This window comes from Primulina tabacum, chromosome 9, assembly GCF_025594145.1.
Source record: "Primulina tabacum isolate GXHZ01 chromosome 9, ASM2559414v2, whole genome shotgun sequence".
In the NCBI taxonomy this organism is placed as follows: domain Eukaryota; kingdom Viridiplantae; phylum Streptophyta; class Magnoliopsida; order Lamiales; family Gesneriaceae; genus Primulina; species Primulina tabacum.
The window spans coordinates 21141406-21161952 of NC_134558.1; the positions used below are offsets into that span (position 1 = coordinate 21141406).

General features: G+C 36.2%; 1 protein-coding gene across 1 annotated transcript; it reads left to right on the top strand.

Annotated features, from left to right (window-relative positions):
• The first annotated feature begins 8935 nt into the window (after positions 1-8935).
• LOC142554984 (dihydroorotate dehydrogenase (quinone), mitochondrial-like) lies at positions 8936-15442 on the top strand. Its single transcript, XM_075665606.1, is given in 12 exon segments — positions 8936-9277; positions 9890-9972; positions 11866-12100; positions 12102-12190; positions 12282-12534; positions 13167-13247; positions 13360-13467; positions 13543-13572; positions 14125-14262; positions 14584-14621; positions 14698-14797; positions 14913-15442. Coding segments are annotated over 12 exon segments (1398 nt in total). The 5' UTR covers positions 8936-9109; the 3' UTR covers positions 14988-15442.
• The last annotated feature ends 5105 nt before the right edge of the window (positions 15443-20547 follow it).

Here is a 20547-nt window from a genome sequence, read left to right on the forward strand (position 1 = left end):
ACAGTCGTCGAATCTGGGGCGTTATACAAGAAGTCCCCAACGAAGCAATCCCTGTTTTGTATGTAGCATTTGCCACCGCAGTTGATGTTTTGGCTTCTGAAATCGATGAACCTTATCCTTCCAAGTCAACTGGAAAGGCATCTTCTTCTCAACTATTAAGGCTCAAATACTTTCTTCATCGGATCTCTTCGAAACCGAAGAAGAATTTATGGATGAAGACAGCCAGAAGGAAATCTTGAACCGCCTAACAAATACGTATCAAACAATTATTTCCCTCAACCGGAAGCAATTTGATCTCAAGGAAGCCTTTCGGTGCATGAATCCAACCTCTTTAAGGAATTTTTTGTCATGAATGCAGATATTACTCTTCGACAAGAAAGGCATAATTTCTCACATATCAATATGTGCACTGAGATTTCAGGCCAATGTCTACACTTCAAGCACATGTTGACCAGCCGTGGATGCCCAAGGAGCACAACTTACCGAAATCATGCAATTACTTATGCATAGGGATGTCAAAAAGAGGGAAATAAAGAGGCAGAAGTAAGTTCAGAAAGCTGAAGAAGCTATAAGAAAAAGGGTCGTAGAGCGTGCCAAAGCAGATGAAGCCTTAATACAAAAAAAACTTGAAGAAAAAAAGAAGAATCTAGCAGATAAGAAAGGTTAAAGCACTGTGTTTATAGATTAATGTATTTGCTTGTATTGTTTGAAGTTTGTAATTTCATTCACTCAATGAAATACAATTTTTCTCTTATCTCGCTTTCTTAAATATCTATAAATTGTTGTATGGTTCTGCAGCTGGGTTTTGTCATAACCAAAAGGGGAAATTGTTAAGAAATTATTATTACCCTAAAGTTTTGGTGATTGACAAAATCAAAACAGCACCTAAATGTTTCAGGAAAACAGCCGTAATTTATTTTATATAAAAGGAGCAGTTCAAACTATTTAAAGCTCAATCACCTACAGCGTTTCAGTAGCTTGAAGAAATTTCAACCGTTAGAAGATTTCCAACTGGCTGTTCAAAGTCTTCATCCACTTCATTAAAGATTCATTCATTGTTAATTTAATGAAAGATATTCTCTGACTGGCTCAGGACTTTCAATGGTTTTGCACCGCTACAAGTCAACCATGTCCTGTAGCAATCCCGATAATGAGCTTCATTAATGTCACTATCCCAGAATAGAATGATTGCTTAAACATCTTACAAGTTTTGATGAAGCTAACATTTACTACAAAAGGATGCTCAGCAGCAAATCTTCAAAGTAACGGGATTCAAAGCAGCACAAGCAAAGAGAACATTAAATGTTTACTAAAGAACATTTAATGTTGTTGCAACTGATAGTGACACATGCCATTACAGTGCTACATATTTACGTTACACATTTTTTCGACCGTTGGAATGATATCAAAGAAGAGTTAAAGAATGCAGAATACCAACACCGATCAACTAAGCTTTTCAACCATGTGATTGCTATATTATTAAGCTTGCATACTTGAAGATTCAGAACACAACTAAAGTTCATACATTTCATCGCTCATCAAAGCACGAACTCAACAGAAATATGTCTGATCATCCAAGGATCATCTTCGTGCTACTAAAACATATTGTTTTCTTTACATCAATAACCTTTGGTTATTTGATTGATTGTGTTTTCTGGTGAACCGAGGGTTCTTAAAATCCAAAAGTGTAAATTGATCACTAAGAGTTCCAAAATAGGCAGTGTACGTGATAAGTCCTAATTGGAGTGGGCTGTTGCAATAAGTTTGTAAAGCCAGAGTCTTTTAGTGGGATTCTTCCTAAAGAGGAAAAAGAGGTGACTTAGGAGTTCTATCTCCGAACATTCATAAAAATCCTGTGTCTTTACTTTCCACGAGCACTTTTATTTCAAATTTTTTCTTCTTAACAAGTCACTCAATTGGTTGAAGCCATCATTAGAAATCTTGAACCGTTTTTTGCACTTTTCAAGAGGTTTATATTTCTAACATTTCAAGAAAAATTTTCAACCGCCTAAAAACGTTTGAAAACAAATTTTAAAATAAACGATTTTAAAAGAGTTTATTCACCCCACCCCCTCTCTAAACTCTTTCTCGATCCTAACATCTTTATTTTGCTAAATGTATTCTTAAACAGCGTCTTGTATAATATGTCTTTGGCAACATAATCAAAGTTGGCCTTTCTCCTGTCTTCACTTGTCCACTCATCATGTGGTTTCTCAATGCGATGAAGTGCTCTATCAGTTAGAGCAACCACTACAAGAAAAAAGTCATACGACAACGGTGAAAAACCGTTGTCGTAGGTATTTTAAAACTGTTGTTAAAGTCCCAGTGGTTAAAGGGTGCGCTCAAAGACAATAGTCTTTTTCCGTTGTTGTAGCTACAATTTACGACGGTTTTTCAAAAACCGTCGCCTAAAAAATTAGCGAAGGATTTATGTAAAACCGTCGTTAATAATCGACGGATTAAAAAACCTTCGCCTACAAAATTAGCGATGGATTTAAGAAACCGTCGCTAAAATTAGCGACAGTTGTTTCATAATTTCCGTCGCTAATTTTAGCGATGGTTGGATCATGATTTCCGTCGCTAATATTTTCAGTAAAATAAAAAAAAATTACTTTTAATAATTTAATAAATCTAAAAAAACTTACAATTTGAATAGACTAATAATATTCATGATATTAACTAACATTTAAAAAGTTACCAAAAATTAAATCAAAAAAATTTACCCTAAATCGAAACTAAAATCGTGTAAGAAGAAAAATTTTAAGTTTTGTAAAGTGGTAAAATCATGTAAGAGAGAAAAATTTGAAGTGTTGTGAAGTGGGTGGAAGAAAATGGATCGGAAATGTGGTATTTAACGAAAATTTGCGATGGTTATTGGTAAAACTGTCGCTAATAGCGACGATTTTAAGTATAACCGTCGCTAATTATAGCGGTTTTTTTCAAATTTTAAATGTTGCGACAGTTTGGGTTTAACTGTCGCCATATTTAGCGACAGTGTAGCCATATTTAGCGACGGTGTAGCCAAAACCGTCGCTAAGTTAATACATAGGACGGTTTTACTTTATATAGCGATGATTTTATTTTAAACCGTCGCAATTTTGAAGTAGCGACGGTTTCGCTAAAATCGTCGCTAAATTTAGCGATGTTTTTAGCGAAACCGTCGTTAAATATGGCAACAACATACACAAACCATTGTTGTTTGTCCAAAAAACACGTCAATCGACAACGGTTTTCTAAAACCGTTGTCGATTGTCCAAAAAAACACGTTAATAGACAACGATTCTATGAACCGTTGTCATAAACGCTCAAATTCAACGGTTTTATAGAACCTTATCATTGACCCTAAAAACTGTTGTCTTTCACCCCCAAAAGACAACGGTTTTATAAACGTTGTCCCCCAAAATTTGACCCCCAAAAAGACAACGGTTTTATAAAACCGTTGTTTTTTTGCTTAAAAAAATTAATAACGGTTGTAGTGAAAACCGTTGTCGTATGTGTGTTGTTGTTTAATGAATTTTTTGTAGTGAACAACATTATTTGTTTTTATGATTTTCATTGGTCCATCAGTTATGATGTGTAACATGTCATCATCTTATGCAGCTAAGTGAGTGTTGGAACATTTCATGTTTGCAATCTTGATTTTGATGTTAACAAAACTTGTTATTTTGTTTCTAATGATTTACCTAAGTGCGCAGGAAGCTGGAACTGATCAAGCTTCGAACTGATCAGTTATCGAGCCAAAAAACTGAGGCTATCGAAACCCAAACTGAAAACACCAACTGATCGGCCAAACTGAATCAGTTCAACTGATATATCAAAGAACAGTTCAAACGATTGTTCAGCTGATAGATGGTTCAGCAATAGAACTTCAGAAGCCCGGCCAGCTGATGAAGTGCTCAACTGATGAAGGCCCAGCTGACCAGTTCAACTAAAAGAGTGAAATCAGGTTCCACTGACGAGTCAACTGATTTCACCAGCCCAACTGAATATCAGTTCAGATGACCAGTTAGGAGCATCAGTTAGGAATCAATCAGTTGCAAATCAAGACAAGCTCATCTAAATGGACTCCATCTACGCACAAGGGTACAAAAGCATATGTACTATCAATAGTACAATAATGGACGTTGCAGCAAAGCTTAAAGACAAAATGTTCCAGCATAGATTTCGGAAAAGTCGAAACACGAATCTCAAGGAACACATTCAAGCTGCAACGGATACAATTGTTGAGTCTCACTGTAAGATCAGTTTCCCGCCTATATATAGAAGATCAGTGAAGACCAACATAATAAACAACGAGAAGAAGAACAAATGTGTGAAAACAATAAAAAGGGCACGCATATTGCATATCAGCTTACTAGAAGCAATTTGCCCATAAGGAACACTTCATTGTGTTATCAAACTTAGTTTAGAAGCACAATTCTATCAGTGTATGAGAACACTTTCTGATAGTGTTCATTGTTCAGTTCTCACACACACACACACACAATACAACCCAAATACAGTCTTGCACAAAAATATTAAACTTGTGTATGTAGTTTTTGACACGCAGACGTTAAGCGAGTGTTGACTGGAATGTGCTGCCTTCAGTCTATTCTAGGAGTTCAGTTAGGCAGTGGGTAAGTCCTAAGCTGGGTGGGTTATTACACTTGTTGTAATTAATCAAAGTCTTCTAGTGTATCTTACCCGAGGAGGTAGAAGGGGTAACATAGGAGTAGTTGGAGTCTCCGAACATCCATAATTATATCTTGTGTTATTTAATTGTTTAACTACTATTTTCAAACTGATTTGATTAGTTAGAGTATCTGTCAGATCAGTTTTCACCATAACTGAACTTATATATGTCACAACCTGATTCCCGATATTTTCAGTTATTTAGGTTACACATGATATAAAATATATCAGTGTTTCTTAACGAAGGATTACTTCGAGTGTTTTCCGCTTGGTTTGTAACCAAACTCGATTTAATTCATCGGTGTATATATTCTTAGAACACGAGCTATTGCAGCTCATTGATTTATTGTGCTCAAGGCACGTCAAGGTGCCAAGCACATGATCCTTCAGTGAGCCTGCATTCTAATCTTCAAATCATCGAATTTGTAAGGTCCAAAATGCGATAACAAAATCCAACTGCATGCAAATATAGGAAAAATGAAAACTGACTAATTAAATTGTTTTAATTGCATTAATTAAATGTGATAAGCATGTTTACATGTATAAAATATGGTTTTCTACTAGAATGCATAAAACTGTGTTTTAAAGGTTATTCGAGACGCGATCGAAGAACGGAGACTGGGGACCATAAAAGAGAAAATATTTTTATTAAATGATTATTTTTAATTATTTATATATTGTATATTTTAAATGGTATATTCGAAAATGACAACTTTTGAAGGTGTTTTTACGCATCGGGTCGTATTTTAAATCGGTAATCAATTTTAGACGAAAATAGGAACTTTTTGGGAACTCGGCTAATATTTTCGAAAACTTTTCTAAACGAAATGTTTTGACTATTATCTAATGGGCCTATTATACTAAGGTTGTTGGGATTAACTTGTACCAAATGTTTTATTTAAAAACAAGGCCCCAAATCCCTAATCTACACACTTAAAATTCACGCCTACATCAAGCAAGAGTCCTAGTTTTCTCTCCTCCATCAGCAACGCACACACACGCGTTTTGAGAGCAAATCACGTGAACTCTAAGGGAGATTTTAGCAAGGTCTTATCTCCGCAAACTTTCCTCGCATCGTAAGTTATTTTTCGTGAATGAAATACGTTAAGGCAGGCCTTAATCTTCCTTTACTCATCGTTCATACCATGTTATGTGTGTTTATACATGTTTGCATTAAAAATATGATATTCTTTTATTTATTTTCATTTTTATGACATATACACGTTAAAATTTGAGTTTTCATGCTTTTAAATTCATGTTAATGATGCAAAAAAGGGGATACTTGGTTAGGGACCAAATGGGCACTATTTAGGGACGGTTTAGGAGGCTTAGATGAGGCTTCATAAGGGCTGGATGTGAAGGAATGGGAGTTGAACGAAATTGGGTTTCCACACAAGCAAGGGTTTCAATTTTTGGGTCTTGAAGGGAGTAGGCTGTGTCCAAGGGCTGGACTGCATCTAGAAGGTTTAGAATGGTCATGACGTGGTCCTAGAAGGGAGGAGCCGCACCTAGTCCCTCAGAAAAGGCCGAAGCCAAAAGCCATTGGCCACGCGATGGGGATTACATGCGTGAGGAGGAGTCTAGCGTGCATGGGCTGTAGAGGCTGTACCAAGTGGGTCCTAAGGTTAAGGTTTGCTGAGTCAATAGACTCATTATGTGTGATCAATGCGTGTGAGCATGATTTTGTTGATGATGGAGGTCTTGATTGTTGAACTAGCTAGACTGATAATGCACCCGACGACATTTGCTAGTTTTCTACATTAAGATTACTTTAAGGATTTTATGATTTTTATGCTTTTGAGAGGTTTTGAGAGGATTTAAGAGTTGTTGTTTATAAAAATGTTAGTTTTAGGTTTGGTTTGATGGTTTACGATTTGATGCTTTGAATTGCGTTTTTGGATTTCAAATAATAGGTTGTTTGGTTTATTTTAAAGGTTACAATGTATATTTAAAATATGTATATGTATATGGACATTTCGGCAGAAGGTATATAATAAAATTACTAGTATATTTTAAAGACAAACGAGTACTGGACGTTTCAGAATTCTTATCTAGGTAACATAAGAATTTTGTTGAAGGAAGTCATGGTTATCAGATATATGTAATTAGAAGTATTCAAAAACAAAATTTAACTACTCTGATACCACTTGTTAGTATTGGTTAACTCAAGAAAAGTGTTAAAGAGGGGGGGGGGGGGGGGGGGGGGGGGGGGTGGTCAATTAAACACTTAGAGTTTTTGAGTTCTTTTTCGAATGCGAATCAGTTCTTTCAGGAACTGATCTTGCAATCTTGTATGTCAGTATCAACCAGTTAACTAAATATAGTGCATAAATTAATTGAGAGATATATTTGAATATTTTGGCTTGGATGCTGTAAAAGCTGAAGGTTTGAAATATAGTTACGAAATAGTAAATAAGAAAAATGAACACAAGGATTTATCTAGATGTTCGAAGACTTCAAATGCTGCTACATCACCCCTTCTATATTTAGAATATGTTTTTATTAAAAGACTTTGATTAATATAACAAGATGAAATAACCAACTTCAATTTTGACTTAGACACTGCTAAGTTGAAACTCTTGACTTTTCTTAAACGTATAAGTGATTAACTGACTAAGTAATTTAAATACACTATCACAACTGATACCAAAAGATCAAATATAATAGTGTAGTGTGCTAAGTGAATTGCTCAAATAGTAGTCTGACTGCAACGAACAAGTTAGTGAAGTTTGAACTTGAATTTGCGATTTGCAAACTGGATGTAAGTTTTAAAATGAATCGAAACTGACTTGATAACAGAGTGTTATTGAGTAGTTGTGTAACTGATATTCTCATAAAAAATCGTCCTCGTTTCACAATAGAACTCCTTAGCTATTTATAGACTTCGATTCCAACGATAACATTGAATGCATTTAAAAATAATATCAATTTGAATCGTCCTTTTTTCCACATAGACATTCCTTTGATAATAGTACGAGGTACCAGACTGCTGTGCGCCGTCTGATTTGCTCAGGTATGGAATTTCGATTTGTCTGCTGGAATTCAAACTGCAACTGATTAGGTGACCAACTGATCATGAGTCAAACTGATCGACTGATCAGCTAAGCTGGTCTATATTTGGTAATCAGTTCTAACTGATGTCATTTTAGTTTGAAAGCTCTGTTAGCTTCAATTTGAGTATTTCAGTTTTTATATATCAATTCTGTGAATATCACATTCAGTTCTTATCTTTAGTTCTGGTATCGATCAGTTTGTCAATTTTCGAATATTTTATGTTCATCGGTTTTGAGACATATTATTTGTTTTAAGAACTTTAGTTTATTAATTTCAGTTCTAATTAATTCATTTTACTACGATAAGTCTTCTTCAGTTTCTATGATCAGTTTTGTGCTTTCAATTTGGTCACTGTTCAGTTATGGACTTCAATTTGGTTACTAGTTGATTTTTCAAACTCCAAAACTTATAATTTCCCAACAAAGTTGAATGAAAGAATTTGATTTGTGAGAAAGTTTGGAAGAACGAATTTGAAAAACACTAATCTTGAATGTATTTCAAATTCATCATATTTTTCATTATGTCTATATAATTTTTTTAAGAGCTATATAAATTAATAAATGAATGTATTTCAAATCCACTCAACATAAATTCATCAAAACAATCAACTCCAACTCCAACTCCAACTCCAACTCCATCAGTCCAACCACATGCTTAATTCAAATCCATTTGATATATATATATATATATAAACACATAAATAAAATGCCATTTACACGTTCTTTTCCCCATTCAACAATGCTTGCTTTTATTAAGTAGATATTGATAATATTAAATTTTATTTTGACATTTCATGTTACTGTACACAGACTAATGCAATCCATGAGTTTTACCTTGGATTGTTTTATAATTTACATTAGTATATTTAATTAATCGTACTCCCAATATAAGGCTGTATAAACAAGTGAAACATGAGATTGGATATCAATCAAGGCTACCACACACTGTTTGATTAATGAATCACATTTTGCTCGTTATGACTATCAATATCAATATTACTCAAGATAAATTATTGGACATATAAATATAATATCTATTACAAAAATATAAGTGGAGTACATTTAGTATAAATTAGAGTATAAATATAATTCTTTTTAATAATAAATGTTTTAAGGAAAAAAAAGATTAGTGAAATTCAAATATTGGGCTTTAAAAGAAAAATAAAAGAAAGGGTAAAAAAAAAGACGATGGAATTTGCCTAGGTAATTATAAAAGGGAACGAAGCATAAACAAAACCCTGGAGAAAAAGTCAAGCTCAGTTCCCTCCCCTTCTTTGAATTTCCCCATTCTTTGTGGGAATCTCTCCCACTTTTCAAATACGCAAAGAGAAGAATCGGCGCCTTCGATAAATCATCACAACAATTTTCCGTTCTTTTGGGAAGTAATGGCGATAAGGGTTGCTCTAACATTCATGAGAGACTCTCTACGTACAAAGATTAAGTTTGATGGGAACATTTATAATCCCCGGCAGTATTTTTGCACCGCGTCTTCAGCGGCAGCTCAGCCTTTTCCGACTCCAATACCAAAGAAGGTTCCCCATTTCTCCAAAAAGGTTATCTTTTTTCGCATCCTTGTTACGAGTTAATGTTGTATTTTTTCTGCAAATGTGATATTTTAATGAAATTTTAAAAGCCCGTGTGTAGAATGAAGTAAAATGAGTTCGTTTATCTCATGATTGGAAGTGTTGTTGCTTTAGTTTAGCTTGTAACGTGTGTAGCTGTAATAATAATTTGAACTTTGAAAAGTGGAACTTCAGAAGCTACTGGTATGAGCTTCCCTTTTTCTTGAGAGGGGAAAAATAATTTAGTATTTTGTTTTTGGTGTTTGGGTACTGTCTATTTGCATACTATGGCTGACAAGCATGTTTAATGTCTAATATACAATGATTAATGGGACACTACTTTTTGGAGTTGGTTTCCACGGTAGGAAATGGGTCAGTTGCACCCTATCTTTTATGCTTTTAGATGAAATGAACTCTTATGACTTCAGTAAATGTTATATTTTAATAAATATTGTCACTTTGATTGAGTATGAAACATTTTCATGTTCTGGTATAACACTTGGACTTTCAAGTAGAATCTTTTAGTGCTGGACTCTGACCATGGTTACATTAATCATGTTCTTTTGACTCCTTCATCCTAATATTGTTGCACATGAACTGCAGGGTAGGTTATTTACTGGAGCTACTATAGGTTTGCTGATAGGTGGTTTCGCGTATGCAAGTACTGTGGATGAAGCGACTTTCTGGTATCATGATTGACTTTTGTGGAAAATGCATGTTTTTCAATATTGACTTTTGTAGAAGATGCATGTTTTCAATATTATTATGGTATTTGCAAAATGAATTAAAATTTAAATGTTTCCAATCCCCTAGCTGTTCAAGTCTCATATGCCACATTTTGGATGTTAAGGTTTACTTAGATTATCCTTATACTGTTTTATTTGGGGTACATGTCCTTAAAGTTTATGTTGAGTAACACCGCCAGAGAATGAAGTTCAGAAATGAGCAGTAACATTCGCCACCGAGAATTTGGTTCATCAATGTCCACTGTAGGATCATTCTTGTAGGAGCGTAGCATATACAGGAAAATTATTGTTACTGTATAATATTTTTTCGAGTGAAAATTTTGTCCCTGCAAGGAGAGAGATCATTGGAAAATGATATCAGCTGCCATTGTAACACTATGCTTTAAATTCGTGGAACTATTCACCTTCTGAACCATGCACAACTTGTTTACTTTATAACTAAATAAATGACAAAGGATTTATATGATTTCCTATCTGTCTTGTCGAACTGATGCAATCTATTCAACTTTATACTAACAGATCCAAGGCCAAGCCACCTAACACCAACATCCAAGATTATTTTGAATTTGTTTCATTTTCTTATTTTGAGGTATCTAACTAAAAGTTTTGAAAGATCTGGAGAATGTTCCCTGCATAGTACTGTCAGGGAAATACTATTCAACACCAAGATTGAGAACCATGAACTAAGAAAAACTTCATAAAAAAGTCTACTGGCTAGTAATAGCCAAGCCCCAAAGCACTTGAAGGGATACCAAAGGCTTTGCCTCTGCCCTTCTGCTACTTGAAGGGTGAGGCAGATCGTTTGTTGTTTATGATTTAAAGAGATGAACAATGGTTTTCCATGTGGTTGAAGCATAGTTGTAAAAAGTGCTCGCCTCGCTCGCTTAAGCGCAAGGCGAGGCGAGGCGAGGCGACTTGGATGTGCTTCGGATTGATCCGAAGCCCATCAGCTGGATAAAGAAGAGATCAACATTGAGGATGAAACTGAAGAAGAAGAAGATACCGATGGATACAAATCAAGTGATGAGGCTGATGACATAGATTTGGAAGATGAAGATGACGATTATAATGACATTTGATATTTTTTCATCTATCACATTTTGAAATACTTTTTATTTTATTTTTGATTTTTTGATAATATTTTGTTTATTGTAGCGTGACGTAGATTTCGAAGATGAAGATGACTATTATAATGACATATGATATTTCATCTATCACCTTTTTCAAAGACTTTTTATTTTATTTTGATTTTTTGATAATATTTTGTTTATTGCGCTTTTTTTCGTAAAGCGTGTGCTTCGCTTTGCACTTGAGGCCCCAAGACACTTGAGCGCTTTTTTGTGCCTCGCGCTTTTGACAACTATGGGTTGAAGATTCTAATTGTGGCTCAGAAATTTCTAGGGCTTTTTAAATGTGTCAAAAAATAATTCTTGAACTCATACCATATTCTTCTTGAATCTTTCGCATTGTTTATAACCTATTGTGAGCTTTGCATCAAAATTGAAATGGTATCTGTGCACTCTTTCCCTAGTTGACACGGCAACAGGAAATTCATCTCATAAATTTAATATTTGTGGCTTGAATTTAGGTATAACAAACTTTATTTAATGAACGTCTCACATTGAAGGGCTTGAATATAGATTTATTTTTTACGATGGTTTAGGATTATGCATCAGGTTACTTTTTAAGCTCTGATCTTATTTACGCTCATTCTCATCCTACTCTCGGTTTTGGAGTAAAACGGCTTTCAAGCTATGTTTCAAAATTCAAATATATGCTACACCTATTACTATAGTCGAGACTAGTTTATGTTACACGTCTTGAATCATGCAGTGGCTGGCTATTCTCAGCGACAAAAGTAGTCAATCCATTTTTCGCATTTATGGATCCGGAGTTTGCTCACCGACTGGCAGTCTCTGCTGCTGCTCGTGGATGGATTCCAATAGAGAAGAGGCCAGATCCATCAATTTTGGAACTTGAAGTTTGGGGAAGGAGGTTCTCCAATCCGATTGGCCTTTCTGCTGGTTTTGACAAAAATGCTGAGGCTGTTGAAGGTTTGCTTGGACTAGGGCTTTGGTTTTGTGGAGGTTGGATCGGTCACTCCAGTTCCACAGGAAGGGAATCCAAAGCCTCGAATATTCAGATTGCCAAAGGAAGGGTAACATCTAATATTTTATTTGTTCTGACATCTTGAAAAACCATTAGCTTTACTTTTTCTGTGTGGTTCTAAGTTTTTATTTTTTGAGCAGCGCTATTATTAATAGGTGTGGCTTTAATAGCGAAGGAATTGTTGCTGTTGCAAAACGGTTGGGTGCACAGCACGGTAAAAGAAAGTTGGAGACATCAAGCACTGCATCTCCTGTTGGAGATGAAGCTGTACATGGAGGGAAAGCTGGTCCAGGAATTCTTGGGGTTAATCTTGGAAAGAATAAGACTAGTGAAGATGCTGCTTCTGATTATGTCCAAGGAGTTCATACATTATCACAATATGCTGATTATTTGGTATATAATTTGTTTATCTATGGTTATCTGCTCATTCTGTGTCACGCCACAAATTTTTCTATTTCATTATGCTTATGTTGAACTTATGACATGGCAAAACTTTGTATTAGTTCTATTTTCTTTTAGTAGTGGTCATTCTTTAATCCGACGAAGTTACAACAACAACAACACACAAGTCTTTATCCCAATAAGTGAGGTCGGCTATGCGGATCCTCTTCCCACACCCACCTTAACATCTTCATCTCTGTGACTATATTTATTTTTTCATGTGCACACTTTATTACCCAACATTCGGATTCATATAATATTGCGGACCTAACCTATGAGTCTCTGTGGTCCCTTAAGATCACACAAAGTACCAGATTCACTTCTCTGCTTCGACCATCTTACTTGTATTCTATGCGATAAATCTCTATCAATCCCCCCTCCTCCATCTTTTTGTAAAAGAGATCCTACAATCCGTCGAAGTTACAAGGTGATTTTTTTTCCATGAACAACAAATGGACTTTCAAATCCTTCAAGAGAAACTTAGTTGCATATGTAGATTTGTGCAAGTTAAGGAAGAAATCACCTTTAGATATTATTGTTGTAGCAGCGTGCTGATCTTTTAATGCATAGACATTATTTTGTAGGTCATTAATATTTCATCCCCAAATACTCCTGGATTGCGACAACTTCAGGGCAGGAAGCAACTGAAAGATCTTGTTAAGAAGGTATGATCTTACTTCTATTTCAATCGTATTGGTCAATCTATTTCCCGATTTACTTTGCGGAACATATAACCATAGATGAATTTAGATTTTGTTTCAATGTATTTTTTTCCAGGTTCAGGGGGCTCGTGATGAAATGCAATGGGGTGAGGAAGGGCCGCCACCATTGCTTGTAAAAATTGCTCCAGATTTGTCAAAACAAGATCTTGAAGATATTGCACGGGTGTGCACGTGTTATGTTTTTAAGTGCGTTAATATTGAGTTATGGGCTCTAAATATATGTTGTCAATGTATGTAGGTTTCTCTTGCTCTTCGAGTAGATGGATTGGTATGTTTTCTCTTGCTCTTTTACCATATTTGGCAACAATTAGTATTATTTGCATTTATTCCATGTATTTAGGTTTATTTGTATTTTCACACATATTAAGAAAGTGAAAAAGTAAATTTTAGAAAAAAAATTCCAATTTTACTTTAATTTAATGAGTTTTAATAGAAGAATAATAAAACTGTTGGAAGTGGTTAATGTATCTAATGATAAATGTTGATTGGGAAAGAACAGATAAAATAATACTATATATGGAAACAGAGTTATATATTTGGGATGGATGAAAAAAGAAATCTAGCCTTTATATTTGGAGTTGGGACAGAGGCAGTATATTTATAACAATATAATTTTGAATAATCATCCCTTCTTAAAGTTCCATCTATCCAAAATTGAGAATCGAGGCACACTTTGTTTTTTTGCAATTATTCTTTTTTGTATTTTGACTAATGATTTAGATGATATCCACAATAGCAGACTAATCTAAATTCCCAATCCACCTATTTTTGTAGCAAGGTTGTGAGATTCTTGACTACTTTGTTTATTTGATGCTTGCAGATCATATCAAACACCACCATTCAAAGACCCAATACTATCAGCAACAATCCTGTTTCCGAAGAAACTGGTGGCTTGAGTGGGAAGCCACTCTTTGATTTATCTACCAATATTCTCAAAGAAATGTATATTCTCACTAAGGTAATCAAGTTCAAAATGTTTAATCATTTAATTCTGATTTTACTTCTTCTTTCACCTGCCTTCTGGTTGGCATTTTTCGAAAACAGGAAATCGGTTTAATGTATTTGTGCTAGTATTGGTGAATCTGACAGAAAAGTTCTTCAGTTCTTGTTTCCTGGTCAATGAGAACTTTCTCGCTGCTGAATGTGTCATCATTTTTACTTACCTATCTATGCCCATCTTGTTAAGTCTTTTTCTTATGCATATATTTTAACGTCAAATGCTTATTTAGGCATTTGTACAGTAGTTATAACGAATACTTGTTTCGCCATTTGCATTTAGGGAAAGATTCCTTTGATTGGCTGTGGAGGCATTTGCAGGTATCATTTTTTAAAATAATTTGTGTTCCTAAATGGTGTCTTGTTTTATCATAACTTACACCAAGAAAATTTTCAGTGGTGAGGATGCATACAAGAAAATAAGAGCTGGAGCCACTCTTGTTCAGCTGTATACCGCATTTGCCTATGGAGGTCCTGCCCTTATACCTCAGATCAAGGTATTTACTTAGTAATATGCACTTTGAATCAGAAGTAATGAAAACTGATACAGGAAAAGCATCAAAATTCAATTATTGCAGTCGTTTTTTTATTTTCCCCCCCTTTTTTTTGTAGGCTGAATTAGCCCAATGTTTAGAAAGAGATGGCTACAAGTCTATCTATGAAGCAGTTGGAGCAGACTACAGATAGCTTCAAAACTCTTCTGCCAAATTTTACACTTTACATATCGGTTCGGGTGTTGGTCCCCTTGCTCCAAAAATTTTGCTAATTAGTTTTTAAGCGCAGAACGTTTGATTTATAACACTACTGTGTTTACACGTCCAGCTTTGGCTTGAGAGACCATTGTTTAAATGTGCAGTGTAACGAGTGTGAAAAGTGCAAAGAATCATTCATCTCGGGATAATATTGGTTGAAAGAATCTTGGAAAGTATGTTGTCTTCAATAACTCACTGCCCCATGTTTTGAACAACAGATTCCATCTTGATCGGATGACCACATGGGAACCTCATCGTACAAACAGTATGGGTTGCTGGGTCTTTGTTTTGAAATGGGCTCCAATTTTTTTTCCTTCAATTTAAATTGACAGATTTTGGAACAAAAACCCCAAAATGCAAATAATAAACATGGAATTCATTTTTTCTGTTTATTTTGTCGCAGATACCATTTTACTAGACGACAACTTGAATGTCATACTCTTTGCTCGAAAAGAGAAGTGACATTGATACAATGAAAATTTTGAACTTTTAGACATGGACTATTTTTGACAATATAAAGAGAACTTGGTGAACTACTTAGTTATAATAAACTCAACTCTGAACCGAAGCAGAAAACCGAACGTTTCCACATAAAAATCAAACTCACGAACTGAGAAATAGACTGATATCTAATGCATTATCAGCAAGGTTATTTTTTGTAGTTGAGGGATACAAGGGAGCTGGTGAAAATCAGGATAATGTCGTATCACCGTACAAATCCACGATACTTCACAGACCCGGATTTTACTTGAGAGTAACGAGTTAGTATTTCAACTTGGCTCGAGCTCGGGTCATTTAGCTACAACAAAAGATGAGAGTTGACAAAAGAAAGACGTGACATATACTGGGTAGTATTATCAATTACAGACACACGGATTCACATTTATATTATTGAGTTTCTTAGATATATTGTCCAAAGGGGTGATTTTGCCATAGACTATTCATGTGACATTTTCTGCCATCTTCAACATACTGTGCCACAAACAGACGAACGTTCGACTAGAATATGTAAAAATAAGGGGAAATATTAAATAATAATAATAAAAGACTAAACGATGGACAAATCTTTATTTTTTGTTTTGTTTTAACTTAATGAGTTTGCCTCCAATGTGGGGATTTTTTTTAATGTTCAATTGGTTGACAATGAGAGGGGACGAAATAATGTGGGTAATCTTGCGATAGGATAGTGCACCCCACTAAAAAATTTTCACATGCTACAGCTACTAGCTAAAATAAGTTGCATAGTTTAGGGTTAATGAGAGAATTCTTGACTATCCAGCACAGTATATATCTTGCAGTCAATTTTGACACCTCCAGACCCTACAAAAAGAGTATTATTATAATAAGATCCTCAATGTGTCTGTATATATAACATTTCTTTTGTATGTGTTACAGTGTGTGTCGCTTTGTATGATATTCATCGGTGTTAGTAGATGTCCAACGAGCCAAATTGTTAGCTTGAATTTTATTGACTCTTATGTAAAAACAATCTTTATTTTAATAATAATTTATGTAGAAACATCTGCTACTTAAAATGACACAAGAAATATTTTTTTTGTAAGCTAAATTTCTAAAATTCATAACTTATGCATGCATGCAGTACTGCTGAAGATTTCCCATTTAAAAATAAATGTAATCCAATGACCGATAAAAATACTGTAGTTTAAAAATATTCACCGAGTCGACAACACTAGACTTACGTTAAAAATAAAATAACAGGAAGCAAGTAAAAATCCTCACGACCATCAACATATCAAAACAAAAGCGTATAAAATAATCATGTACACTCATATGACAAATCATGATGTGCGGAAAATATATGGTCCTCGGGTTCATGTGTGCACATCCAGCCCCGCCTACTCAGACTTCGGCACCTCCAGCCTCCTCATCAACATGCTCACCTGCATCATTCACGTCTAGTGAGTCTAAAGACTCAACACACCAGTAACGTTATAGCAAGTACACATACATAGCATGCAACAGTGAAAAGTATCGTAATAAAATACATTTCATGATCTTTTTTAATTTAATTTCATTCAGTAGTTGTAACTTGTGACATAATAAAGCATAATAAAGCGTAAACGTAAACATAAACATAATAAAGCATACGTGTTCAAAGCATGTCTCAACATATCATCATATACGTGTTCATCTATTTTAATTGAATTCCGTTCATTAGGTGTGACATTGGTATCAGCTCTATCATATCAGCTCTATTCGATTGATCCATCTACGTATAACCGTGGCACACGACGGCGGGGACATCAGCGACAGTATTACCCATCCACTGAGCCATGGCCTTACAACTCATCGTATACATATACATATTAGTCACAACCAACTCCTTTCCTTCAAAATGTGTCATCATTTTCATCACTTATGAAAATCATGCATATCCGTAAATTTTTCTATAAATCAAACATGCAAAATATTTTTCATAACTTTATAAAAAGTTGTATACATGACAACATAAACATTTAAAACATGTCAAATCATGTTTAGGGTGCTGCCAAGACTGCTAACTTGATCCAAAGATAACCACGCTTAAATCATAATTCAAAGATTCTTAATTCAACCTCATATGACCCAATCGAACCTTCATTAAGCTCGGTCATAACGACGTACCAATACCCAAATGACACAATAGTGCTTAAACTAAAAGTTCCTCAAACCCTGGACTAGCGCCTCGACGCCGACACTATGGTGCTGCGGTGCTTGGTTAGCGCCTAGGCGACCAGCCTCAAAGCTGCAGCGCTTCCACTTCGAAGACCAGGCGCTGCAGCGCCTAAAGTGTAGTGCTGCGACGCTAATCCTGTGGCAGGAAAGCTTCCCAAACACCTCAATGCCAACTTCTAACCTACTCTCAAACAACCCGAACCAGCCTCGAACCAACACTCCCTAGCCCACCTTTGGACCCTCCATGGACCGACCTAACCCCACTCACAGCCCCATGCATGCTGTAAGACGCAGACACTCTCTAGCCCCTAAATACGCCTCAAACGAGACCAACCCTTACACTTCTCGCCCAATCGGCCTCGAGACTCAGTCCAGAAGAGTTTGAGCCCTCCTAAGCCATGGATTAGACCCACCACGATTTGGTCCAAGGCTAGGAACGTCCCTTGCACAGCCGACGCACCACAGACCTTCAATTTAGTCATAAAGCCGCTAGTTTCTCAACAAAAACCGATCGATCCTCACCTAAACCGACCAAGCCTCGACTCTAGAACTTACTCCTCATCCTTCTCGACATTATCAGCTCCCTAGCAACCCAAATCGGCTGCCTCTTTACACAAGGACAACAAAAAAAACTTGAGTAGTATGAAGAATGCATGCGTGTTCATGGCAAAACCCTTGTAAAAACAAAATCACATGATGTATCTATGTAACATTCATACAACCACACACGTAACAGCAAAAACTAGCACGGATGATGAGAAAGAATCGTTTTTGGACGTGCCTTTGCGTTAATACTCTCGAAAACGTTGATAACTTCGGTTAGGACGAGCACCGGAGTTACGAGGAAGATTTCTCTTGAAAACCTTGAGGGAGAACGATATGGCTGCTGAATATTTTTGAATGGGAGGCTGCTGAAAGGGGAGGGGCAGCTGAGTGCTTTGAGGGTAGGGTTAGGTTTAAGTTAAGGGTGTTTAGGTTAAATCAATGATACACTAATGGGCCACAATTAATGATTAAAGTTTTAAAAAGGTTTTTGGCCCATTATGCAATAAATTAAACCTGAAAAGCCCAGTAACACTCCCGAAAAATATTTCGTTTTGGTACGTTTTTGAAAATATTGCTCGAACTCTCGAAAAGTCTTCCGAATCGATAAAATTTGCGTACTGGTTTAAAATACGGCTCGACGAGTAAAAATACTCAAACAAGGCCCATTTTCAAAATTCTCCCTTAAATACACCATATATTAAATAATTAAAATTATTATTCAATAAAAACATTTTTCTTGAATATCCCCGGTTTCTGTTCTTCGTTCGAGCGCGAAATACATCTTAAAACCCTAATGCACGAAACTTTGGATAAAACATGCAATGACTTACATAACCATGCAATAATCAGGCATTCAATGCATATAAATCATTAAAAACATATTTTAAATAAAACCCTAGATTATATGTAGTCAGGTTACGTAGTTCGAATTTCTTAGACCTTACAATTCTCCCCCCTTAAATTGAATTTCGTCCTTGAAATTTAAAACGTACCGAATAACTCCGGGTAGCGACTTCTCATCTCGGTCTCTGTCTCCGTCTCCTAAGTAGCCTCCTCCTCGGAATGATTCAGCCACTTGACTTTGACCATGTGGATCACCTTGTTCCGAAACCTCGTCTCCTGTCTATCCAAAATCTGAGAGGGTCTCTCCTCGAAGGACAAGTTCGGTGTCAGCTGAAGTGGTTCATAGTTTAGCACATGCAAAGGATTTGACATGTACTCCCGCAGCATGGAAAATGGAACGCGTTATGAATTCCTGCCAAGTTAGGCTGTAATGCAACTATGTATGCGAGTGTCCCAACTCTCTATAGGTTCAAGGGTTCTATGAATCTAGGGCTGAGCTTGCCCTTCTTCTCAAATCTCATCACACCTTTCATTGGTGCAACCTTTACGAATACATGATCCCCTACTGTGAATTCAAGGTCTCTACGCAACTGATCTGCATAACTCTTCTGTTAGCTCTGAGCGGTCTTCATCCTGTCCTGGATCTTGACCACTAACTCTGCAGTCTGACTACCAATATCCGGCCCCAACTCTGCTCTCTCTCCTACCTCATCCCAATATACTGGAGACCTACACTTCCTCTCGTACAATGCCTCATATGGAGCCATACCGATAGATGCTTGATAATTGTTGTTGTACTTAAACTCCACTAGAGGTAACTTCAGCTCCCAACTACCCTGGAAGTCGTCCAGACACGCTCTGAGTAGGTTCTCCAATATCTGAATCACCCTCTCTGACTGTCCGTCGGTCTGAGGATGGAAGGCAGTACTGAATAGCAGCTCAGTACCCAATGCTTGATGTAGACTCTTGCAGAATGTAGACGTGAATCTTGGATCCCTGTATAACACGATGGACACTGGAATCCCATGCAGTCTGACTATCTCTCTGGTGTACAACTTTGCGTACTGAGTCATGGTGAAGGTCTTCCTGATCGGTAAAAAGTGTGTTGATTTAGTGAGCCAATCGACTATAACCCAAACGACATTATATCCTCCAATCGTCCTCGGTAGCCCTGTCACAAAATCCATGGTAATGTTCTCCCATTTTCACTCAGGAATAGGGAGTGGTCTCAGCTTCTCTACAGGACCTCTGATGCTCGACCTTAACCTGCTGACATGTCAAACACTGAGACGAAAAGAAGAATATCCAGCTACATGTCCGGCCACTAATAAAAAGACTAAAGATCCTTATACATCTTCGTAATCCCTGGATGGATGGAGTACGGGGTGCTGTGGGCCTCGCTCAAGATTTCAGCTCTCAAGGAATCACTG